The sequence below is a fragment of the Macrotis lagotis genome, chromosome 4, assembly GCF_037893015.1.
Source record: "Macrotis lagotis isolate mMagLag1 chromosome 4, bilby.v1.9.chrom.fasta, whole genome shotgun sequence".
Classification (NCBI taxonomy): Eukaryota; Metazoa; Chordata; class Mammalia; order Peramelemorphia; family Peramelidae; genus Macrotis; species Macrotis lagotis.
The window spans coordinates 20,461,547-20,486,071 of record NC_133661.1 but is presented as its reverse complement, the minus strand read 5'-3'; the positions used below and the strand labels follow the sequence as shown (position 1 = coordinate 20,486,071).

The 24,525-nt window shown below is 45.6% G+C and overlaps 1 protein-coding gene across 4 annotated transcripts in view; it reads left to right on the top strand.

Moving 5' to 3' along the window:
• The window catches only part of FAM13C (family with sequence similarity 13 member C), an 86,745-nt gene that overhangs the window by 34,725 nt on the left and 27,495 nt on the right, over positions 1-24,525 (top strand). For all 4 annotated transcript variants that reach the window (XM_074232286.1, XM_074232288.1, XM_074232287.1 and 1 more), the window contains exons 4-5: positions 6,757-6,875; positions 19,681-19,744. In XM_074232286.1, the coding sequence (XP_074088387.1) occupies positions 6,757-6,875; positions 19,681-19,744 (183 nt within the window). The remainder of the gene's footprint in view (positions 1-6,756; positions 6,876-19,680; positions 19,745-24,525) is intronic.

Below are 24,525 nucleotides of genomic sequence, written 5' to 3'. Positions count from 1 at the left end.
GGTAGCCTTAGCCGGTGGGCAGATGGAGGAGTTCCCGGGAGGTCTAGAAGCGCCCTCTCTCCTGGAAGCTGTGCCTTTCCTGTACTTGCGCTTCTAGCGTGACTTAGTCCTGACTTCTTGGAGACTAGCTCTGGTGGAACTCTGCAACATGGTGAATCTTCTCCACTCGCCTTCCCCCCCTTTACTCTTCCCAAAGCCATGGAAACCGGGTAAATCATTGGGGGTGGCCTTTGATGTTTAGCATGATTTGTCTTCTAGTGATTTCCTTTTTTCTAACCATGAATGGTTTTGGAATTTGTTTTGCTGTAGAGAATGAGAAGGAGGTCAAAAGAGGGGCTGTTGGAGCTAAATTTGTTAATAGATTGCCAGAGCCTTGAGATATTTTATGAAGTTATTATTTAGGTTCCTTTTTTTTCCCCCTTAGCCTTGCAGATAATGGAAATCAGCGGAACTGTAACCTTTACTCTAGACCTGGGGAATGGCCAAATGCTCTAAAATCCTAAGAGGCTAATCTCCTTCCAACCCCTTCTGATTTGGTCCTTTTTCTTCCCTCCTCTAGATGGGGGGGGGGGGGTAAGGAGGGAGGGAAGGCAGCACCTTGGTGAGGGGAGAGGTCACACCCCAAGTCAACCCGAGTGGACCTCCTGGACCACTACTCAGTTTAAGTTTAGTCCACTCTTTTGTTGTTGATTGTTCAGTTGTGTTCAAGTCTCTGTGACTCTTGGGATGTTCTCGGCAGAGACACTGAAGTGGTTTGCCGTTTCTGTCCCCAGCTCCTTTATAAATGAGGAAATTGAGGGAAACAGGGTTAAGTGACTCACTGAGGGTCACCCAGCTATTAAGTGTCTGAGGCTACATTTGAACTCCGGAAGAGGAGTCTTCCTGATTCCTGAGCCACCCAGCCCAGTTCAATTTAATTATAGACTTTTCTTGGTTCCTTTCAGATACCTTCATTGACTCATCTTCTTCCTCCTGTCCCTCTCTTTCTCTCACAATTTATTTACACATTGTTCCCTCTTTTAGAACATAAGCTTCTTGAGACCAATTAGAATTTTCTTTACATTTGTTATTGCCTTTCTGTTAAAGAAATAATAATAAATATGCTTGTTGGCATATTAAAGATGCCCCAAAGGGTGGTTGGGGTTGAAATATGATACCGAGACAGTTCCTGCCTTCAGAGAGTTTCCATTCTACCAGGAAACAACATAGAAGAAGAGAAACAAGAAGAAGCTCTCATCTAAGTAACTTCAAAGTAATTTTTTTGGTTTTGGTTTTAGCTTTTGGAAATGAAGAGAGGTCTAACCAAGGTGTTAGGAAAGGCATTGAGCTTTCTGGAATGAAGAGAGGACTAACCAAGGGGTTGGGAAAGGCTTTGAAGGGAATTATGGCTTCTAGGAGGCAGAGATGAAGAGGAAGAGCTATTTGGACTGAGCACCTCCCCCCACCCCCACCTCCCAAATTGTGCTACAGATTTTATCTGATAGTTCTTTTTTTTTTTTTGCAAGGCAAATGGGGTTAAAGTGGCTTGCCCAAGGCCACACAGCTAGGTCATTATTAAGTGTCTGAGACCATTTGAACCCAGGTACTCCTGACTCCAGGGCTGGTGCTTTATCCACTACCTAGTGGACCCAATCTGATAGTTCTTACAAAGACTTTAATGGTTACTGTTGGAACAAGATATTCTTTGTTAAATAAAAAATAGGGATTTGCCAAACATCATAGTGAGAAGGGGTGTGTGACTAAATGGAAACCAGATGAACACTTTGCATGTCTGTGGAACTGTTTGGTGGGGAGGGGTTCCTTTTTCTGGGTGTTGAATAAACCTGAGAGCGACCTTCCACCTTCCACTTCAATTTTCCTCTCAACATCTCCAGAGAAGTTGACTTGCTTAAATGTAAAGTCCAGTTCTTTGGTTTAGAAAATCAACTTCCATAGCACTGGGGGGGGGGGGGGGGGGGGCTTTACAGAAAAGGCATCATGGAGAGGCCACAGTGTGAAAAGCTGACTTTTAGGGAAGCTTATCTCATTGTGTACCCAGAGGCCCAGAACAAGGGAGGTGATAATCGGGCTGTACTCTGCCCCCGTCAGGCTTTAGTGAAAGGGGCAGATTCAGTTTGCAGGGCTCTGTAGTGGAACAGAAGTAGACAACCTGGGAGGTGTACAGGAAAGCGTCCCTTGGGCTGGAACAGGAGTGGAGACTGTGCCATTTCAAGGTTGGCTCATGGGACTGGTTGGTGATGATTAGCCTCAATAATAACTTTCTTAAGTATCATGTGAAAAGGAGATTATTAGAAAGGGGTCTGCTTTGGCCCAGAGGACAGACTGAAGGTCAGTGAAGAATTACAAAGATCAGACCTCTCCTTTGTTCCTCATAGTAACCATGGGAGGTAGGTCCTATGATAATCATACCCATTTTGCAACTATGGAAACAGAAGTTGCGTGATTTGCCCAGGGTCACACAGCTAATACGAATCTGAGTCTGAACCTGAACCATGGATTCCTGACTCCAGGCCCCAAGATGTTGTCTACTGAGCCACCTGCTGCCTCTGAATTTCAGTTTTCTTCTTAATTTGTAGCCTGTTCTTTAGTATACTTTTAATTGGTAATGTGTTGCATCCTACTCAGATTCACAGTGCCACTTGATCTTCATTGCTCCTTGAGTGACAAGCTATATTCATTTATATGCAAAAGTATTAACAGGATGTGAGAGAGAGAATGGAGGTCAAAGCAATTTGGAAAGTCGGAGGCCCTATAGCAGTACCCACAATTATAATGTTTGGTCAATCCATAAACATCAGGCACCTACTGAATGCCAGACCCTGCACTAAGTCTTGCTATAAATCACAGTTTTGCTAAAACAGCTGCTCAGAATCTTTTCAATTTATCCATTGGCCCAATTGTAGTTGCTCCGTGTGTATGAAAGTAATAAAGCCTGAATACATTTTAAAAGGTTTTTATGATTCACAGTTTACGTCAGTTCAACCTGGCTCCCCTCCCATTCAATCCAAAGAAAGATGGTTGTAGTAAAGATTGGCTCTTTTCCTAGCCAGGCCGAAGGCATGCCCTTCATCGACTCCCTTGTCTTCCAATTAAAGGCCAAAATCCTCATCCTGACATTCCAGGACCCACATAGCACTCCAACCCCACTCTTCACCCACTCCCCTCCTTGATTTTTCCAGTCCCATGGTTAACTCAGCTGGGAAGAACAATAAGACCACTGGACCAGTGGGTCACATTTTAGGAAGGGCATTGACCATCTGGAGCTCGGACCACTGGACCCCATGGCCTACAAGGACTGGTTGAAGAACTGGGGATCTTTAGTTTGGGGAAGTTGTAATTGGTGACTTCAAATACTGGAAGGATTTCCTTAGGGAAGAGAGACTAGATTGGTTCTGTTTGTGGATTCCAGAGTGGAGAAGTAGGGGCAACAGGCCCTTGATATAGAAAGGCAAATTTTGGTCCTGTGGGAGCAAATACTTTCTGATAATTCAGTCCAGCCAGATTGGAATGAAGTGCCTCAGGAAGTAGCAGGTTCCTCCCCCTCCCAACTTGTTGCAAATATGTCGAGGTGATTCCTGTCCTGGGGTGGGATTGCTTAAATCAGAACTTGTTCACTAGAGGCTGTGAACTGATTTTTAATATATTTTTATATTGGTAATCCTGTGCGTTGTACGCTTTTAAAGACATTTTCAGTAGGGTCCTTTGGTTTCCCCAGAAGGCTCAGAAAAATACACAAAAATGAAGGCCCCCTACCTTAGCGAGGTGTCACATCAAACCAATTAATGTTCTAGGGTCACAGAAACCAGTACATGTCAGAGTTAGGTCTTGAGACCAGGTCTTCCTGACCTTGAGGTCAGCCTGCCCTTCCGTACCAAGACCTATATCTTTTTCAGATACTTTCACAGTTTAAATAAACGAATATGTTAAATAGAACTGAATTCTTTCTGAATGGCTCAGACTATACCTAAAGGGGACCCATAGCTCTCCTCTCCTTCATAAGCATTTCTTCTTTCTGCTGTTCCCCCCTTCTAAATTTTTTTCTCCTCTAAGGAAAGGCAGATTTGAAAGCAGAAAGGAAAGCTTATTTTTCCCTACACAACATCATTTCCCATACATAGTCATCTAGTCTCTGACCTGAGGGCAATATCATTTTTATGCTGATAAAAGGCAGGATTTTGTAGGAGTTGTTTTTCCTGATATTCTGGGCAGGTCTTTTTTGTTGAAAGGGAGGTACCTCAAGTTTCAGGGCCAATTTCTAGATATTTGAGTGTCTCAGAATTGTTGTCCTGACTGTGTGTGTGTGTGTGTGTGTGTGTGTGGTTAGAGATGATCCCATATTTACATGTATGAAATGCATGTTGCAGAATCATAACCATTATGGACTCTAAAGCTTGTATAGTGTTTCAGGTTTGCATAGCACTATACATACATTCCTCCTCATTGATTTATTTCTTCATTCACTCCTTTATTTACTTTTACATACATTTATTCAATGCCTCCTATTTTCCTTTTCCTCAACTTGAAATGCGAAAAACAATACACAGTCCAGTGAAACAAATGCCTTCATTTCCATGTCCAAAAACATGTGACTTCCTTTGCAACTGACGGTAAGTGGGGATTGTGCTTCATTTTCAGACCTCTAGACTCGGGCTTTATCATTACTTGCTGAAATCTTTCAGAGTCATTTTTCTTGGTGATATCATCTTCATAACATTGTCTCCTCAATCTTCACAACACAACTCAGTGAAGTGGGTGCTGTTATTATTTCCGTTTTACAATAAGTAGTCAGACTGAGAAGGTCGGGGGTCACACAGCTAGCAGATCATTGTCCTTTCCCAGGTCCAAGTTTCCTCATTTTTATAATGAGAAAGTTGGATACGAAGGTCTGCAAGGCGGTCCCCCCAGCTCTCCAGTGCCCCTGACCCTAAAATGTGGTGCTTAGAATAGAGGATAAAGCTAAGTAGAGGAGATAGAAGTCCGGGGGCCTAAAAGTAAACCAAGTTACTTAGCTAAGCTGGGAAAAAATGTTGGTTTTCTTACAACAAGAATGGAAAACTGAATTTATCAAAAGGACTAATGGGATGTGGGAGATAAAGGCTATTTCTAGCTAGAAAGACCGGTCTCTCTTTGCAGTGAGATGGCAGAAAGGCAGAGGGAATCTGTGTGCTAAGACTTTGAAGGCCACTTGGAAATAGGACATTCATCAGCTCATTAAAAACCCTAGAAAGTAAATGGGAATGAGTTCAGTTCTGTTATCCTGCTGACTTGGGGCAATTAGGTGAGAACATAGAGACCATCATATGTTAGCCTTGGAGCAGACTTCAGTGCTCATCTCATCCAAACCCTCATTCTACAGAAAAGGAGACTGAGGCCCAGGGATTTTAAGTGTCATGTGAGTGGTCAAGCATCATACCAAAGGGGGGGAAAACCTCCATAGTCGGGACTGGTAGCAAAGTGATTTAGAAGAGTGCTTAGAGGAAATCTGGTCCAGTTTACTTTTTTAACAGTTGGGAAAACTGAGGCCCAATGAGGGAAAGCGGGTCACCAAAATGACAAAGAGAAGAATCTATAGAATGGAGATTTAAACTTAAGGTCTGTACCTCTGAACCCAGTCCTCTTGCCAGTCAACAGGTGGGGCCACCTGAGTCAGCATGCTATTTGAGAGCTTACAAAGCTGCCCCTTTGCTGAATTTAAGGTAAAAAGAGAGGTAGTGGGGTATAGTGAATAGTGAGCTGCTTTGGGAACTGAAGGGACCAGGGTTCAAGTCCTGACTGACAGACTAGCCTATCACCAAAGAAGAGAGACACCCTTGCTGGAGGGTAGGCAGCCTAGGGAGTTGGTGACCAGGAACTACAAAGGATCTTGAAGAAATTACCTACTGTCCCCCAGGAAGCATGTAGCATGGGGGGGGGGTCTGATGTCTCAACATTATTAGAGTCAGACCACTTAGGGGGCCCGATCATTCTGCCCCAAGATATATTTAATTTTCCTGAAGAGAGCTTAGCATTCTTCTATTTGGCTAAATAGAGTAACTCAGGAAATTGCCAATCTAGGGATGTTACCGGATGACTGGCCGTTCACTAGTTGTATTGTATATATGAGATCCTGAGCATGTGTTTGCTCTATAAGCTGTTTTTTGTAGATTGACCAGACCTGCTTAAGATTAAATAAAGAGTAGTGGGGGGTAGAATGGGGAGAATGGGTATGGAAGGTTCCAAGACCAACATTTTTCATACTGCAACAATTAAAGAGAAAGAAAAATCTTTTAAAAGGAAGTGGTACCCTTCCCCCCATTCACATGAGAGCAGAAGTTTCTACAAGAGATGCAGAATAGTTTATTAAAAATAGCATTGAGTTTGAAGACCAGGTACCTGGGTTCAAATGTAGCATCATCACTTACTCCCTGTGACTCTGCCACCTCTCTGAACCTCATTTCCCTCTGCTCTACAATGAACATGTTGGATTAGATGACCTTGGTGATACCTTCTGATTCTGCATGTAGGGTCCTTGCTTTTTTTGGCAAGGCAGTGGGAGGTCACACAGCTAGGTAATTAGTGTCTGAGGTCGGATTTTGAACTCAGATCCTTCCGACTCTGGGGCCAGTGCTCTATCCATTCTATGCCACCTGGCTGCCCCTGTGGGGTTCTTTCTAATCCTTGGCTTGCTCCTGTCTCTTCCCACAAACTGAGGACCCTCTATGTTTCCACTGATTGCCATTGACCATACCTGCTCTCTCTTTTTGTTGTTTTTCACAGGAGCCAGAGAATGTGTCTCCCAGCCTATCAGAATGGCAGGGGAGAGCGGGAGCCCCAGTCAATGAGAATGTCCAGAGCATCACCTTCCACTGCCAGGACATGGTGCGGCATCAGCCACGGTAAGTGCTTGCTTCTCTCTCTGGAGTGTGAATACTCATGGCAGAAGCCTGGATGGGAAACTGAGGACTGACTGACAGTGGAAAACTGACTGCAAGGTCTCCTGCAGCCTGGCTCATGTCTCAGCTCTGTGGCCTGCCTCTTCATGATGGGACTCGTGGGTAGAGCCTTGAACCCTAGGGCTCTAGTAGTCACAGAATGGGGGGCTGGACTAGACGGTGGCTGAGCTGCCTTCCTGCTCTGAGTCTGTGTTCTTATGACCCTCTGTGGCTTTGCTCCCCTGCTTGCCCTGCTCTTCGCCGGCCGTCTGCCTGGTTAGATTATACCGTAGATGGTGGATCTCTGACTGAGGTCGTGAGTCATCAGTCTTAATCTGTGTCCAGTGGATGGCCTTATTTCACTATAATAGGGGACACGATGTTTGTCCTCAGCTATTTGAGGAGCTGTCATACAGAAGAGAGATTATACTTCTTCGGCTTGGGCTCAAAGGGTGAGCCAGGAATGATGGGTCTAGAGGGATGTAAGAAAGAAAGTCCTGCTATTATCAGGGATATTCCAGAGTGCAGCGGGGCCGCCTCTGTCACTGGAAGGCCTCACGTAGAGCCAGATGACCACTTGTCAGGGATAGTGTAGAGGAGATTGGTTCAGGGACAAACTGGACTTGATGGACAGCGAGATCACCTTCAACTCTGAGGTTCTGTTGCCTTTGACCTGACCACTGGCTCTCTTGTTTCTCTCCCCTCCCCGCTTCCAGCAGCTGCAGAGAGTGGTGGGCAGAAGCCAGAGTCAGGGCCAGGACCTGAGCTGTGTATGTGAGGGGGAGGGGGAGCAGTGTACCCTGAGGCCATCACATCCCCCAGTGGGAGCAGGGACAGAAAAGAAGCAGGACATCTATCTGGAAAGAAACAGAAAAATTCAGTGTCTGGGCCTGTCCTGTGCTACAGAGCTGATATGATGTGATAACCTATGATAACCTAATGCTTCACACTGGACTTTGTTTAGCTGTTCCATTTTGTTTCTGGAAATGACAAGTTTTATTGTTCTAAATAAAAGCCAGAGGCCTCTCTGATTGTCCTTTCTTGTGGAAAGGACCAGAGGAGAGAATCGCATTGACCCTTAGCAAAACTGTGATGTTGGTGGAGTTCATCTGGCTGATCTGACTGCTTTGTTTAAAAACAGCAAACAACTTTTAAAATATTTATTTTCTCTTTACCTGAATTCCTGGCATGTCCCCGTTTTTCCTTCTCAGAGAATCATTTGATAGCAAAGAATAAAAAAGAAAAGCTAATAAGTGGGACAGGTCTGACATTCATTCATTTCTTTATTTCTTCAGTGAGCATTTATTAAACACCTACTATTTGCCAGGTGACTAGGTGGTACAGTGGACTGAGGGCCAGGCCCCGGTGGTGCGACCCTTTGCAAGTCACTCCACCCTGTTCTTCTCAGTTTCCTCATCTGTGAAATGAAGCAGAGAAGGAAATGGCGAACCACTGCAGTGTCTTTGCCAAGAAAACCCCAAATGGGGTCATGAAGAGTCAGACACAACTGAAATGACTGAACAGTGATTCTAGGAGAAAGTTGTTGGAGATGAGAAATGGATGGTAACCTTGAGGCTCCAAAGGGTGGTTTAGGGGAAGTCTGGAAGGGGAGATTCCTGAGAGTGGGTGAGAAAAAGAGGACCGGGCCTTCTTGCTTCCTCGGACCCTTGGTCATATGACGCTGCTTTCAGGCAGAGGGTCCTCGTCCAGGGTAATCCTGGAACACATGCTCACCAGGGCCAGCACTTTCACCTGACCAGAGGTGGATGCTTCTGCCAGAGGTACTCATTATTGTTCAAGTATTGGCTGGACACTGAGAGGGATCGGACTATAATGCTGGACAATGGGAGCCCAGAGGAGAAGGTTTTAAAAACTCATTTATCTTCATGATAACTCTGGGAGGTTGGGACTGTTGTTATCCCCATTTTAGAGGTGAGGAATTAGAGGTGAAAGTGAAGTGACTTGCCCAGGGTCACACCATCTGTATGTGTCAGACCTTCCTGTCCCTGAGGCCACTGTGTTTCTGTGGCACTCGCTTAATAAATGATAACTGAACGAATAGTAATCACTTAATACATGCTCCTTAGATCTGATTGAATTGAATGGATGCTTGTGATTTGCTGAATTTAATTTGGCTCCCTAATTAAGCATGATCTGCATTAAAATTTAAATCACTTTCTAGCCTCCGATTGCCTCCTGACCCATGGGAGAGAAAGATGGCCCAGATGGAAGCTGGGAAGGGGGAAGCCAGAAAGCGGGCCAAGCAAAGGACCCTCTTGGGGGGAATCCAAAGTGAAGATTTCCTGTTTTCATTTGAACTCTTTCTTGGGATTAAAGATGCCAGGGGAGCAGCAGTTGTGTTCTCAGTCCCAGAGAATGAACACTGAGGGAAGGGTGGAGCCCTTTGGTAGTCCTTCCTGCACGTGCCCAGAGGGCTGTCCCTCTTCTCCAGATGGACACTCTACGGACCGCCTGGCCCGCAGCACTGCTGCTCTGGGGACTCCTGCCCTTCTGCGTCATCCAGTGGTTCCTGGCTAGAATAGGCCATGGCCCCCTGAGTGGGATCCCCAAGCCAGATGCTTCCTTGAGGTCATGGCTTGGGTTAAGGCTGTCACTGCCCAGTGGGGGAGGGTAAGGGAGTCGCTCCAGGGCCCAGGCTCTAGCTGGGTCCAGCTGCCAGGCCCCTCCCATGACATCCAGGAACCTTCTCATGGAATTAAAAACAAACACAATTCAGACTGAAACAAGTGTGAGAAGCCCCACAAAGGAGGTCTAAGGCCAAGCATTCCCTAGGAATTCACTCAGACTGGATCATGCCTTCCCCTGGTGTTTGTATGGCCAAAGATGGCCAGGTTTCTACCTCTCAGAGGGTCCTGGTTCTGGAGCTGGACAGCTGGGAGGCAGACACTAAAAAGCGCCAGAGCTGAGATTGAATCCTTTTCTTTTTTGTTTTTGTTCTTTTGTTGCTTTGTTGTTTTTGCAAGGTAATGGGGTTGAGTGACTTGCCCAAGGTCACACAGCTAGGCAATTATTAAGCTTCTGAGTCTGGATTTGAACTCAGGTCCTCCTGACTCCAGGGCCAGTGCTCTATCCACTGCACCATCTAGCCGCCCTGGTCTGTCCCTTTTCAGTCCAGTTCAAGCCAGTCCATTTCAGTTTAAAAATGACCAAACATTTAAGGGCCTACTGTGCGCCAGACAGTGGCCCCTTAATTAGTCATGGCCTATTCTCAATCCTCATTCTTCTGGACCCCTGGACAGCCTTGTTGACCGCTCTCTCCTTTTGATCCTCCCTTCCCTCTCTCTCTACTGTTGGGGTTGGGGGCCTGGATCCTCCTCCTCCTCCACCTAACCCTAGGTGACCTGCAGGGCTTTGTCCAGGACCCTCATCTCTTCTTTCCCATATATACTTCACTTGTGATTTCATGGATTTCATGACCATCTCCATGCTAATTACTCTCAAATCTTTTCCCCAATATCTCTGCTGGCCTCTGATTTGAAAATGAACTGGGATGTCCAGTTAAGACTTAAGACCTGAACTGAACTCATTATCTTTTCTCCTAAAACCTCACTACTTTCTACCTTTCCTATTCCTGTGGAGGGTAACAGCATCCTCCAGTTCTCCAGGCTCCAACCCAGCGATCATCCTGGACTCCTCACTCACTCGCACCCCCACGTCCAGTGTGGTGCCAGGGTCTGTCGATTGTAGCAACTCTTGAATAAGCGGCCTTCTCTCCTCTGCCCCTGCCCCTTCCCTGGTTCAGGGCCTCAACACCTCACACCTTCACTTTTGTATTAGCTGGTTTAAGTCTCTCTCCACTCGTCCAATCCATTTTCTATTCAGCTGCCAAAGTGATTTTTTTCAAGCACAGGTCTGACCATGTCGCCTTCCTACTCAGTAAACTCCAGTGATTCCCTGTGGTCTCCGGGAGCTCATAACAAATGCTGTTTGACCTTCAAAGCCCTTCGTAATCTTTCCAAGCTTCTTAGACCTCCTTCCCTTTCTCTTCTGTCAGTGACCATAGTTCAACCTCCTGGCTGGCCCATGCCCAAGCCCCTCTATGTCGAACCTCCAGGTGTACTCTTTGGCCATCCCCATGCCCAGATCTCCCTCCTCTGACCGCTGCCCACCCTGGTTCCCTTTGGGTCTCAGCTCACCTTCTTCAGGAAGTGTTCCCCATCCTCCTAATTCCAGGATCTTCCCTCTGCTATAGGTTGCATAGAGATTGCTTTGTATCTCTTTGTTTACAGCTTGCCTCCTCTGTTAGATTGTAAGCTCCTTGAGGGCAGGTCTTTTGCCTCTTGGAATTCTTAGCAGTTAGCACATTGCCCGGTCCATGGTAGTGCTAGATCAACATTTACTTAAGGAGAAGTCCTTTTTCTTCTCAGCCTGGTGAGCTGAGGCCTGAGAAGGATGCCTTTGCTCAACATTCCCTTCCCTTAACCAACATAATCATCATTCACTGATGTCAGGGCCTTCTTCAATTAAGAATGACTATAATCGATATCAAGAGTAATTGTTGTTGGCACTGGCTTCCTAAGTCAGCAATGAGATGGTTGCTGCCTTCTGGACTTCAGGGAGCTTGCATTCTAATGAGTGGATTGAAATGTGTTTATACATATACATACATATATATACATATATATATATATATGTATATATGCATATATATGTGTATATATATATATATATATATATATATATATATATAAAAGGAAGAATATGTGTACAAAGTCATTATGAAGAAGAGGCACCAGGAAGTAGGGGAATCATGTGGGGAGGGGGTTTTGCAATGAGCTTTGAAGAAGTTAGAGGTTCTCATGGGTGACAATGAAGAGGGAGAGCGTGGAGGGAGACAGCTTGGGCAAAGATGTGGAGGTGGAAGGGAGGACTGTTGGGTGTGAGAAACAGCAGAGGAATCAGTTGGATTGGCTGTATGAAGAGAGTCATGCTCTCCTTTTCGAACCCCCTCTAAGGAGAGGGGGTTTGGTCTAAATGACCTCTGGTGGCCCCTTTGAGTTCTCAGTCTGCTACACTGGGAAGCTCTGTCTCCAAAGCCAGGGCTCTTTCCACTAAGCCCACACTGCCTCCCACTTGGGGGAGGCTTGGCACAGGTTTGACGTGTCAGCAGCCCGGAGCTGCTGACTCAGCCCTCAGTCCTGGTTGGCAGAACGAGGCCATCTTCGGGGTGGGGGGGACAATGCTTTTCCCCATTGTGAACAGTATGGAAAAAAAGGGGGAGGAAAAGTTTTTCCTCAACAAGAAGAACTGGCCAAAAGTAGAATGGCTTGTTTTTGTGGCTCAGGTGGGGCAGTAGATGGAATCAGGAAGACCCGAGTTTAAATCTGACTTCAGACATTTACTGACTGTGTGACCCTGGGCAAGTCACTTAACCACTGTCTGTATCAGTTTCTTCATTTGTAAAGTGGAATAAGATCAAAACGTGCCTCCCAGGATTGTTGTGAGGTCATAGAAGATTATACCTGTAAAGTTCTCAGCAGTAAGTATCGGTACATAGGAGGTGCTCTGTAAATAGTCATTTCCTTCCCTTCTTCCTCCTTTCTCTCATGGGAGGTTTACAAGTCAAGATTGATTGACAGCTCTTTTGGGGATTGTAGTTCCAGTATACATTGGGAAGGGATGGAGGGAGGAAAGAGAAAAACCATTTGTGCATTCTATAAATATTATCACCTTTGGTTTTCACACCAATCCTGCAAGGTTCGCATTGTGATTATCTCCATTTTACATCTGAGGAAACTGAGGCAAGTGGTGGCTACGTGACTTGACCAAGGTCACACACTAGTAAGTGTCTGAGCCTGGATTTGAGTTCAGTCTTTCTGACTCCAAGCCAGTCTGTCTAGGTATCTCTAGCTAGATTGGGTTAATAACTGACCTTTTAGTCCTTAAAAACCTCAGGATTCTAGAATCCTCTATTTCCTAGGGAGGGGTCCTTAGGAAAATAGTCAAGGATGGAAGACTGTTCCCACAGCTTTTCTATTGCCCCCCCCTTGTGCTTTATTTTTTCTCCAGTCACATATCCCAGAATTCGTTCCACCCCTCTCCACCTCTGTCCCCCACCCGCTTGTCCTCCCCAGCATCTTTTTATGCATCAGCTTTATCCTTCCTGTCAGCTTCCCATCAAAATTGCGTCTGCAATGTCCCCCACGGCCCTGTGAGTGAATGACCCAGGATATGAAGATAAACTGATAATAAGCCATTGACGCATTGTACAGCGTCGTTTCTTTTACATCACACATCTACCTTTGAGTAGGGACCTTTCCTGCCCTAATCGATTCCTCATTCAATTAACCACCAATTAAATTTATGCCTGCTATGATCTGGGCACTCTGCCCAGTTGCTTGAGATAGAAATACAAAGAATGGCTCCCTCACTGCAAAGAGTCTGTATGCAAAAGGGAAGACGTAGGTATATACTCCACAAATATAACACCAAGAGGTGCAGAATGGCTCATTACCGGAGTGTGAGAGCAAAGAAGACACTGGCAGTTGGAGATGGGGAGAAGGGATGATAGAGTTGGGAGCATGGTGCGGGGAGAGGTGATGGAAGGAGGCCAGTCCAGGCAAGACCTTGGGGGCGAGGGATAGTGGATCATGAGAAGAGCCAAGATTGGGCCAGGGCCAGATCACAGGGGACTGGTGGGGGCCAGACTGTGAAGCCCTTTCAAAGCTCAGCAGGCTAAACATTTTACTCTAGAAGCAACAATAGTATTGGTTGAGTAGGGAGTGACGAGGTCCAGTCTATGCTTTAGCTAAGTCCACTGGGCAGTATTGTGGACTCAATACGACAGTGGAATATGAAGGAGAACAAGGAGGCTGGTGCTGTGATTTCTGGAGGGGGCTTGAGGGCCTGCCCCCCAGGAGTAGCTGCGGAACAGGGAGAAGAGATTTTGTACAGATAGAAATGAGGATCATACCAAAGTTATAAGTCCCAGGGGATTAGAAGGAGGACGGTGCTTTCCATTAAAATGGCATAAAAGGAGAGGATGGGGGGGGGGGATAATAAGGTCAGTTTAGAACACAATCAGTGTGAGATGCCTCCAGGACGTGATGTTTGAAATGTCTAATAGGCAGGTGGTGATGTGGGTTGATGTGGGACTGTGACTCTGGAGGACAGACTGAGGCTTGTATGTGGATGGATGAGTCACAGACATAGAAATGGTAATTAAACCCAGGGGAGCAGATGAGATTCTGGAGAGTGAGTATACAAGGAGCCTCCCAAAGGACCTACCTGCAACAGAAGCTTGGGGAACACCCACAACTGGGGGTGGGGTGGGCTGGGGATGATGAGACTACAAAGGAGTCTGAGACCCTCCTTAACAAAAGAACTGCCAAACAGTCATCCCACCTTTGCTTGGCAAAGATGCACCCTCACCTTGGCTCATTTCAGTTTGGAGTTTGAGGCATTTTGTTCTCATGTTGACCCTCAGTCTTCTTGGACACAGCTTGGACCCACTGCTTCTAGTTTTGTTCTCTTGGGCCAAGCAGAACACGTGGGATTTTTCTTCCACCCTTAAATCCTGACTGAATGATAGTTATCATGACCACAAGCTACAGGACCTTTGAAGTGACCACAATATAGCTGTGTCCACAATTCTGCTCATGCAGACTACCAGAGGAGTTCCAATTTCCATGTCCCTGTGCCATGCTGCTCAGTATCACAGCCCAAGGTCATGTTTATTTTTACTTTTTTGTTCTGTCTTAGACAATATATTTATCAACAAACTTGCAAATCCACTTAAAATCTCTTTATCTTTTTTTTTAACATGACTCATTCATTCATAGAATCATAGATTTAATTCTAGAAAAGCGTTTTTGAAGCCATTGAGTCCAATCCCCTCATTTTAAAGATGGGGACGAGGGAGATGAAGTGACTTGGACCAGATCACACAGTGAGTAAGTTTCAGAGGCTGGATTAGAGCCCAATTCTTTTCGATTGTCCTATGCTTCACTTCATCCCTTGCTTTCCTTATTCATCCATCCTCCGCCTGACTCCTATTTGCATTCAAGACTAGACTGAAGCTCTACATCCTTGCTCACAGATCTTTCCCTTCTCATTTTTCATGACTCTGGAGCCCTTGGGGGACACTTTATAGTCTCTCCTACAACAATCCTTGTGGGCTGGTCCTAGCTCCCCAGCTAAACTAGGAACTTCCTGAGGGAGAGGAGCAGACTTTAAGCTTGACATCTTCTCTCCATATTATAGTCTGTGTTGTAGAAGCCACGGGGGACTCCAAAGTCCATTTAATCTAAGTCTTTCACTTTATAGATCACCACACAGTCATCAAACATTTAGTAAGTGGTTACTGGAACAGGCCTGCAAATACAAAGACAAAAATGAGTCAAAGCTTGACCTTCGATGAAAAGCATTGGGGAAACCGAGGGCCAGAGGTGCTGAAGTTAGGAGTTCTGCTGGCCTTGGAACCTTGACTTTTGTGTTCACCACAATGATTGTAGAGACCTGGTAAATCAGCTGATTTATTGGTTAGAAACTGCTCAGAAGTGGGGATGATGCTCCTGTGTCTGACCTGAGCCCAAGCCTCCAAGACAGGTTGCCATTCTCTTTTCTGTTCCAGGGATAAATGATAGCAACGATCCCTAGGAGTGTCAAGAGTGCATTATGAATTGCATCAATCGATTGTTATTGAGTTAATCTGGGGTCCATGAATCTATTCCAAGAGGCTCCATGGAGAGATATTGGGGGATTCATAAACTTGGGTTGAAAAAAAATGACATCTTTATTTTTCCCAAACTTTTGCTTTTTTAAAAAAATAATTCTGGGGGGCGGCTAGGTGGTACAGTGGATAGACCACCGGCCCTGGAATCAGGAGTACCTGAGTTCAAATCCGGCCTCAGACACTTAATAATTACCTAGCTGTGTGGCCTTGGGCAAGCCACTTAACCCCATTTGCCTTGCAAAAACCTAAAAAAAAAATAATTCTGTATTCTTTATTTTGTCTCTTTAAAACTATCCTTCTAAGAAGGAGGCCATGAACCTCATCTGATCACGAAAAGGGTCCATGACATAGTCAAGTTTAAGAGCCTCTGCCCTAAGGTGATGCAAATGGGCAAGTGACCCTTAGGATTCTGTGACCCCAAGTCAAGACATTGAATGTCACTGAGCCTCAGTTTCTTCATCTGTAATATGGGTATTAGCCACTCAATTCATCAGCAAGCATTTTTTAAGGCACTGATGATACAATAAAAATGAAATTGAAATGGCAGTTATAACATATAGTCTACGTATCTACAACATATATATATATATAGCATTTTACACATAAAATGCATAAATATATGCAAAACATTGCACACAAATGTATAGAAATATACAAAATAGCCAAAATATATTCAAAGATAGTAGAAGAGATGCCAGTCTAAGAACCAGAGTAAAAGATGCCATCAGAGTCATGTGTGATCAACAAAAGAATCAGGGCTTGTGATGGTGTGAGGGATGGATGCTGGCCAGCCCCTGGCCTCCACTGGTGAAAGAGAAAGTGAGTATGGACTCCACGTTGGGGAGACTCTCTCAGGCCAAGTCATTTAGGATAGGCATTCATGGGTGGACCGCGATTTGCATTGTTGGATAAAACATCCACATAGAGGAGATCCATTTATCTCTTTTGGGCCCTGACCTCACAAGTCTCTTAGGATGATCACAGGAGAGAATATGAGTGATTTTCTTTTAGTCCAAGTGTGAGATTTTATTGTTTTCTCCTTTATTTCATTGTACTTTATAGAATATTTAGGAAACACTATGTACTTAGCTATGGTGCTAAGTATTGGGTGTCCAAATACAAATAAACTGAATCCCCTGCCCTCTGGAGTCTTACATTCTTTTGGGGGAGTGAGGTTGACAACACATGAAAAAGAGCTGAAAAGCCAGGGGTTGAGGGGAAGAATGTTTAATTTCTCCTGTGGAGAAAAGGTGGGAAAGTCCCAGAACCCAGAATCAGATTTGGAAGGACCTCAGCAGTCGTGGCGCTGTCTAGTCCATAGACACGGAGTCTCCTCTATAACATGTCTAACATGTTCATCCTGTCTCTGCCTGGATCTGCCCTCCCAAGGCAGCCCGGGTCCCATTGGGATGCCTCTTCTTTGTTCATTCATCTTGACATCTAGCTTACAATTGCTTCTGCCCACTATTGGGTTTTGGCTGCTGAGGACAATCGACATATGTGACAACCCTTTCCGATATTTGGAGGTGGCTCTCGTGTCCTTCCAAGTCTTCCTGCCTATACACTAATACTCCCTTCTGATAGTCTTCATATTTGGGGGGTGCTACATAGAATTTTACTAGAACCTCTTTCTTTGAGTTCTACTGAAACAGGTATTTGGATCAATTGCATAATTTTGAGGGGAGGAGGATGTGGCCAAGTAGAACTGAATATCTCTTTGGCAACACAGAAGCCTCTAGATAGAACACAGGCTCCATAGTCAGCAACTATTCTTTTTAAAAATTGCCTTAAGGACTCTAAATCCCTGGATTGGGTGGGGGGAGGGTATGATTAGCAATAGAGTGGAATAGGGAAAGAGAAAAATGGGCTGGTCCTGATGGTAAAATCTGATTGGGGAGGGGGGAGTAGCTTCAAATGTCAGCAAGCCACAAGCTTCTGGGAGGACCCTCTGTTCTGCCTGGGCTGGATTTCTCCATCCAACAGTGGGTCCCCATAGACCTGTGCAGGACCCCAGCTGTTACTGAGCAGGTCATTATCCTCTCATCTCTTCCCCTGAGAAGTAAATGGTTTCCATGGTTACTGGCTCTCTTCCTGTGGATGGTGTTCGCTCAACCTAGGAATGGATTAGAGAAGTTGGTGGGGTACCGCTCGAAATCTAGATCAAGCTTTGATGGCCACACACTGAATCTGTGAGCTTTCATCCTTGGATCTGAACCAAAGCAGACTATTTACTTTATTTAGATAATCGCATCTGGGAAAGCAAATTTTTTAAAATGCCTTTTGACGTTTGGCTTTAATTTTTTTTTATACAACCCATGAAAAAATAATTTATTTTATCAGTTAATTTATTTCTTTTGGGTGGATGTAGAGAATCTCCACTCTGCTACTTCATAGCTAGGTGACCTTGGATAAGTCTCTTTAATCCCCTTCAATCTCCTCATTTGTAAAATGGGGTCATAATAATCAGATCCCTAGACAATAGCACTGGGCTGATTGTAACAGAATGACACATGATAGGAATAAGTAAACACATATATAAAGAATACATCATGTTTACATGTAATATCACACATAAAATAAAGGAGGGAGTTGTTTTGACCTTTTATTAAGCTCTTGTTATGGGGCTGTTGCTGTGCCAGCTGCTGGGGTGTTGAAAACAAGCAAGACTGCTCCTGCCCTCTTGGAACTGGCATTCTCATGGTGGGGGGAGACCATCCACAAAAGATCCTGAACCAAGGGGAAGGGGGAGAGCCCGAGGGTCCCAGAGTGGGCTCCTGGTTTTGAAGCAAAGAAATCCAGAATAAGGTCTGGAGGGGAAGGGAGGCAGGTTGGTCTGGGCCCTCCCCAGCGGTGGCTCCTGGAGAAGGAGGTCGGTCCTTGTGGAGCAGGATGCATGAGCCATTTCAGGATGAGGTTTAAAAACAGCTTCATGAATAAAAAAGACCTGTGAGCTTTAGTGAACTGAAAACTCGGTCTGAATCGAGTGTGCTTTGTGGCTGCCCAAGAAAGGACAGTAGGCTGTTTTCTGGAGAGAGGCCCAGCAGCACCAGGAATAACTAGAGGGAGGACAGTCCTACGTACTTGGGTCAGACCACAGGGGCAGGTCTGAGGCTAGTGCTGACCCTGGGTGTGAAGAGTGGTGTTGGGAAGTTTGGGTTCAACCAGAGGAGGCATCCAGCTTGGGAAGGGCTGGAAGTTCATTCCATGCAGGTGTTGGTTGAAGGGAACGGTTGATGGTTCATCAGTTGATTCAGGGAAGACTTAAGGGGCACATGGTTAGTGTCTTCCCATAGTTGAAAGGCTTTCATGTGGGAGAAGACGGGCATGCTGGTTCTCAAGGGCAGTGTTAAGAGTACTGGGTGGAAGTTACAGAGGGACAAATGGAAATTTGATGGAATGAAAGCTTGAATGAAAAAGGAGAAAGGAGCCTTGGGAATGGAGTGGGCAGCTTCTTTGTGAGGCTTCCCTAAAATTTGGGTAATCCCTTTGGGGTGTGTTGTAGCAGGAACTTTTCTGATGGAAGGGGGTGAACATGGCTTCTAAGACCTTTTCCAGCTGTGATATCAGCTGGGGCATCTTAAAACTGACATATAATGTCATGGAAATGAGCACTAACATTACGATCTGAAGATGGCAGGAGGGATATGGGCACCATAAGCTGGGAATTATTTTTCTTTTGGCAGTGGATTGGTTTGACTGTTTCTGTCAAATAGTGTGTGTTTATCCTGTCCGGAGATTATGATTCTCTGGGACTGAAGACAGCAGGTCCAGTCATTCTGATTGTGTTCAGCAGAGCCCAGATGGGCTGTTTTGAGGTCTGATTTATAACCAGTTGATCATTGAGAGTCAGAGAAAGCTGTGGAGATGGCAGAAGTCTTGGGCAGGTGAAATCAGAGTTTATCACTCAAAGGCTGTCCGGCCAAACATCTCACAAATGTTTCACCTGTCTTTACCTTCCCTCTCCAGTTCCGTGTAGGACCCCAGGCCCTGGGGTAGGGGAAGTTTGGTTCTCTTGGGGTGTGTGTCTAAGCCAAAGGAGGCCTGACCTGAGATGCATTACCTTTTATTTTTCAGATCAGAACAGAGGGTGGCTGTTTGGGCAAAGGAAGCGCTGGAACCTCTGCGGGATGTAAGCGAGGTAGGTGCTAGTGACAATGAGGTGAAACCCCAACTAAGCTGCCTCATCTTACATGGGGGTGCTCTTCCTATAGCTAGCCTGGTGTCCTGGAAAGAACCCCAGATTTGGAGCTAGAGTTGAAGTCCTTACTCTGTACTTCCTTTGTGATCTTGGACAGATTTCTTCCTTGGACTTCAGATAACTTGTGTAGAAGGAGAAGTTTGGATTCGTTAAGCTTTAAAGTTCTGTCTAGCTCTAAATCTATTCATCACTGGTTTATGTTGAGTATTGTGTGACCTTGAGAAGGTCAAGAGATGGGCCCCTGCCAAGGGGTAGCCTAGCACTGGGATTTCACTGGGAGAAGGTATTTCTTCACTGGGAGTTCTCCACATCAATGAAATCCTGGGTTCAAACTGAAAATTGGAGATACACCATGATCCATCCTAAGGGGGGTGGGGTGGGACTGTGAATGTGATATGAGACATGACCAGTATATTGGTTTCAATGGGTGCTTCTGAGAGAATCAGGAGTCCTTGAGGACCACAGCACTGTCAAAAAATAAGGAGAGTGAGAGAGAGAACAAGAGTGAAAGCCACCACATCAATAAAACATTTTTAATCCATTAAAAAGATTGAGAAACTAATTATGATGCTTTCAGGACTCTGCTTCCCTTCTTGGCCCCAAGTCAAGTTGACCACTTCTGTGTCATGGTAATGACCATGTCTGTGACATTTAATGGGTTTAAAACCCACTGTGGCTTTGCACTTTGTCACAGTGCAGCTGGCATCTTCCAGTCCGGTATGATCCCAGTCACACCCCTGCTCGCTCTCTGCTGAGGTCCCAGTCATTGGGGCTCACAGATCCACTGTCATTAGCAGGTCACTTCACAGGCAGGGTTCTTGGGGTCAGCTGGTCCAGTCCCTCATTTTCTAGAAGAAAAACTACTTGGAGAGGAAAGAGATCTGACCATGTGAAGGCATAGATGTGGAATTTGGACCCAAACCCACTTGACTTTTAAAGCATTACAGTCATACCCGAACCCAGTTTTCTTCCCTCCTGGGTGCATACCACAATTTTAATTAGCTCATCTCCAATTTTACCCTTGAATGTATTATTTAATTAACTTGAAAGAAATCAATATAGGTGGCTAGACCTTGGGGTGACATGACTCTCGTGTCCATTTATGAGGACCTTGACCCAGAACACCTTGCCCCATTCCGTTTCCTCTCAGTGTTTAACTGGGGGGGGGGGGGGTTCATAGATCCAATCTAGTGCCTGGGCTGTGATTCCATTATAGGCGTAGCAAATAAAACCCACTGACTTAGATTCTGTGGACATTCTGGTCCGAGGAACCTTTATCAGGTGCCAGAAAGGACCAAACCAATCTGGCCTTGAGGACTGTGGGTCAAAGCCAACTGGCTAAAAGCTGCGATATTTTTAACATTGTGGGTTTAAACCAAAGCTGGTTGATTGAATTAAGCTGGTTTTTCTCCTCCTTCTGAGTGTAACTTAGAATTCCCATCTCTTGGGTACTTTGAGGTTTATAAAGTGCTTTCTTTGAGAAGAGGTCAGCTGCTGGGTGTGATGTGGTGTGATGTGGTGAGGCTGGAATCCCTGTTCCTGCCTGACTGGGGCTGGGTTTGATTGTGCTCTGGAGCATGAGCCCTAGCAGAGTAAAGACATGGACTCATGTGTGCATCGGCTTATACGCTGTATACATACACAGAGATATTCCACGCTGCCTTGCTTCCCCTTTCCTTTATGCCCTTGTATCAGAACTGTCATTTGGACCTTCATTTTGTATCCCAGTCAGTTCCTGATATGTTCCCCCAAGGAACCCACCCCACTTAGTAATCTAGATGAAACAGGACCATCTAGCTCTGGTTGCAACCTTGCCCATGGGAATATTCCCTCTCTTTGTGTCTTCTGTTTTTTCTTCTCTGGAAGAAGATTGCGCATCAGACAACTAATCTTTTTTGGTGTTTTCATTTGCACTATTGTGGTTGTTGATCAGTTGTCTTTATTGTTCTCTTGGTTCTGCTTTACTTTCCATAGGCTCATTCCCATACTTCTGCATTCTTACAGTCCAGGTAGCCCTCATGTTCATAGCCTGTAAGATGATTTTACCCCATGTTCTTGCCATCCCCCAGTAGAGCCTTTAGCATCTGGTTTTGGGTCCTTCCTTCTATTTTTGAGAGAGGTCCTGGTTGGTTATTTCATGTGTCCCACCCCTAGAGGACCTTTCCAGCCACTCTATCCTGAAGAATGTCCTTGCCAACAGGACCTCTTGCGTTAGCACTTGAAGTCATTTTTTAGAGCCTGAATCCTGGCAGAATCTGACTCAATTCAGTTCCCAGGTTTGGATTGTGGACCCTGCATGTTCATGGGATTGAACAAAATTACATCTATTTGATAAGACCCTTTAGGGAATCAAGAAAATAAAAACCTACCGAAGTGTCTAAGTGTGTCCCAGACCCTTCCCCAGTCTTTTTTTCTTAGCATCCAGGAAGAAAAGTGAGACCTGTGATAGCTTCCTAGCTCTGGAGGATCATAGGCTCATCTGTCTCAAGCTAGAAAGGACCAGAGGAATGATCATCATTAAACAGATATTGGAGAGGTGGGATCACTTGCTCAAGGTCACATTGGTAACAAGTGCCAGAGGCAGAGTTTGAACCCAGGTTCCAGCTCCAAATTCAGTGTCCCGCACTGTATGATGATGCCACAGTGCCAGTTTTATTTTCTTTTTACAGATGAGAAAACCAAGATTGAATAGGCTTCAGGGACTCTTCTGTAGTCATAAGTGTGGAGCAGAATTTGATCTCAGATCCTCGACACAAAATTCAGAGCTCTTTTATTGTAGTATCTGGCCTTGCCTGTTTGACCTTGTCTGTTTGGAGTCTGTCTTTATTTAATCCTTAGGATCCTGGAATTATAGACTTAGAACCAGAAGGGACCTTACAGGCTCATCAAGTACAATATTTCTATTTTACATATGAGGAAACTGAGATACAGAGACATTACAGAGACAGATGACTCATTGGATAAAGTGCTGGGTCTGAATTTGAATCTGACCTCAGACACTTACTAGTGATATAACTCTGGGGCAAGCCACTTAACTTATGTCCTTTGGGTACAGAAAGGCAAAAATGAAACTCCCCCTTCCTTGCAGGAGCTGGTGTCAGAGGGGTAGCGGGGGGCGGAGATATACATAGGTATGTAACTATAAACATATTTAAAATACATACTTGTGCATAAAATATAGACAAGATGAATATGGATCAATTGGGGTAGGTAGGGCCCAAATGGTGGAAGCCAACTGAGCCTTGGCAGGATTCCCAGTCTCCTAGGAGAGAAGTCATTCCAGGAGTCACAACAGGCAGAAGAGTCAGTGTGGCCTGCAGGGGCCACTGAGTCAGGTCCAGGATGGGCATGTAGCCTGGGTTCTGCCTTATGGAAGGATGGAGGGAAGAAGCTCAGATCCCTGGCTTTGGGACGAAGCTCAGGCCCTAACAGTGCAGCAAACACAGCAACCTGTGGTCAGCATTCTTCCATCTGACCCTTGTGACAAGCAGAAGTGCCCGTCCTGACCATCAGTCACTAATTGAATGGGTCAGTGATCAGAACGGACAGGGGGCTCATTCTAGGGTTTTTTCCTTGTCCCGAGCGTCTTTCTGGGCAGACCAAGTTCATTATGGGGCCAACAAAGTGAGTGTGCCTTCAGAAGAGCGTCACGGCCCCAGGAGAGAAGCTGCCCAGGGAAAAACTTAAGTCTTCAGCAATGCATCCTAAAAGAGGAGATGGATGTGGACCTGGCAAAGGGATGGCTGGAGTAATAAGATCCAAGACCTAGGGTTCAGAAGGCTTTGGAGACCTGGACTCTGGGCCCTCTCTGTCCATACATTGGATCTGTTGATCTCTCTTCTGTCAGTTCATGTCTGTCTCTCTGTCTCTTTCTCCCTTCCCTTCCCCCTCTTCTCCCATGACCACTTTGGGTCATTAAGGGTCTGCTGGCTGCTTCTTTTCTAGGGGTATCCCTGAGGGGCTGAGGACTAATTTCCTAGAGCTTCCCATAATTCACAAACCCCCACTGGGGTGCTTCCCCTTTGATGATCAGCTGCTATAAATCAGCCATACCTTCATCATTAGCTTTTAGAAATGGGCATCTGTTCAGATGGTTTTATAAGACAGTTGGCATAGATATTCCCCACAAGTTAGGACACATGTTCCCCAAGTACAGAAGAGAGTCCAGGGAATGTTGACTGAGGCTTAGAAATCCCAGGGGGTATAAAGGGCTAATTCCTACCCCAGAATTCCCCGTGGTCCTTTCCTCCCCTTTGTGAGGTCCTCGAGGTGCCCCTCAGGGATACCGTGGCTTAGAGGGCCAGAAGATGCCTCTCAAGCAGATGCTATACCATCATTCCTGCTGTTCTGGGGACCTTGCCAGGCTGCTCATGGGATTTCTCAAATCTTCCGACCTTTCCCAGTTGTCAAAAAGGCCTCCCTTGATCAGGGCAGGGCAGGGGTGTGGAGGAAGAGAATGTGTCTTTTCTCTCTGGCTTGATCCACCCTTGTTTGGGCCTTCTGCTGGAATCCTTGATTCTGATGTCACCACCTCTTCAAGTGATGGGGGTTTGTGCCTTCCCCATTCATTGATTTAGCACTTTCACACCTAGTGTAATGCATTTGATGATCAGGGCCCTTTCCCTCCTGTTCTTGCCTCCCCAGAGGAGCAAGCTGCGACCCACAGAGTTAAGTCACTTGCCCAAGGTCACATAGAAAGTCTCAAGAGGCAGGAGTTGGAC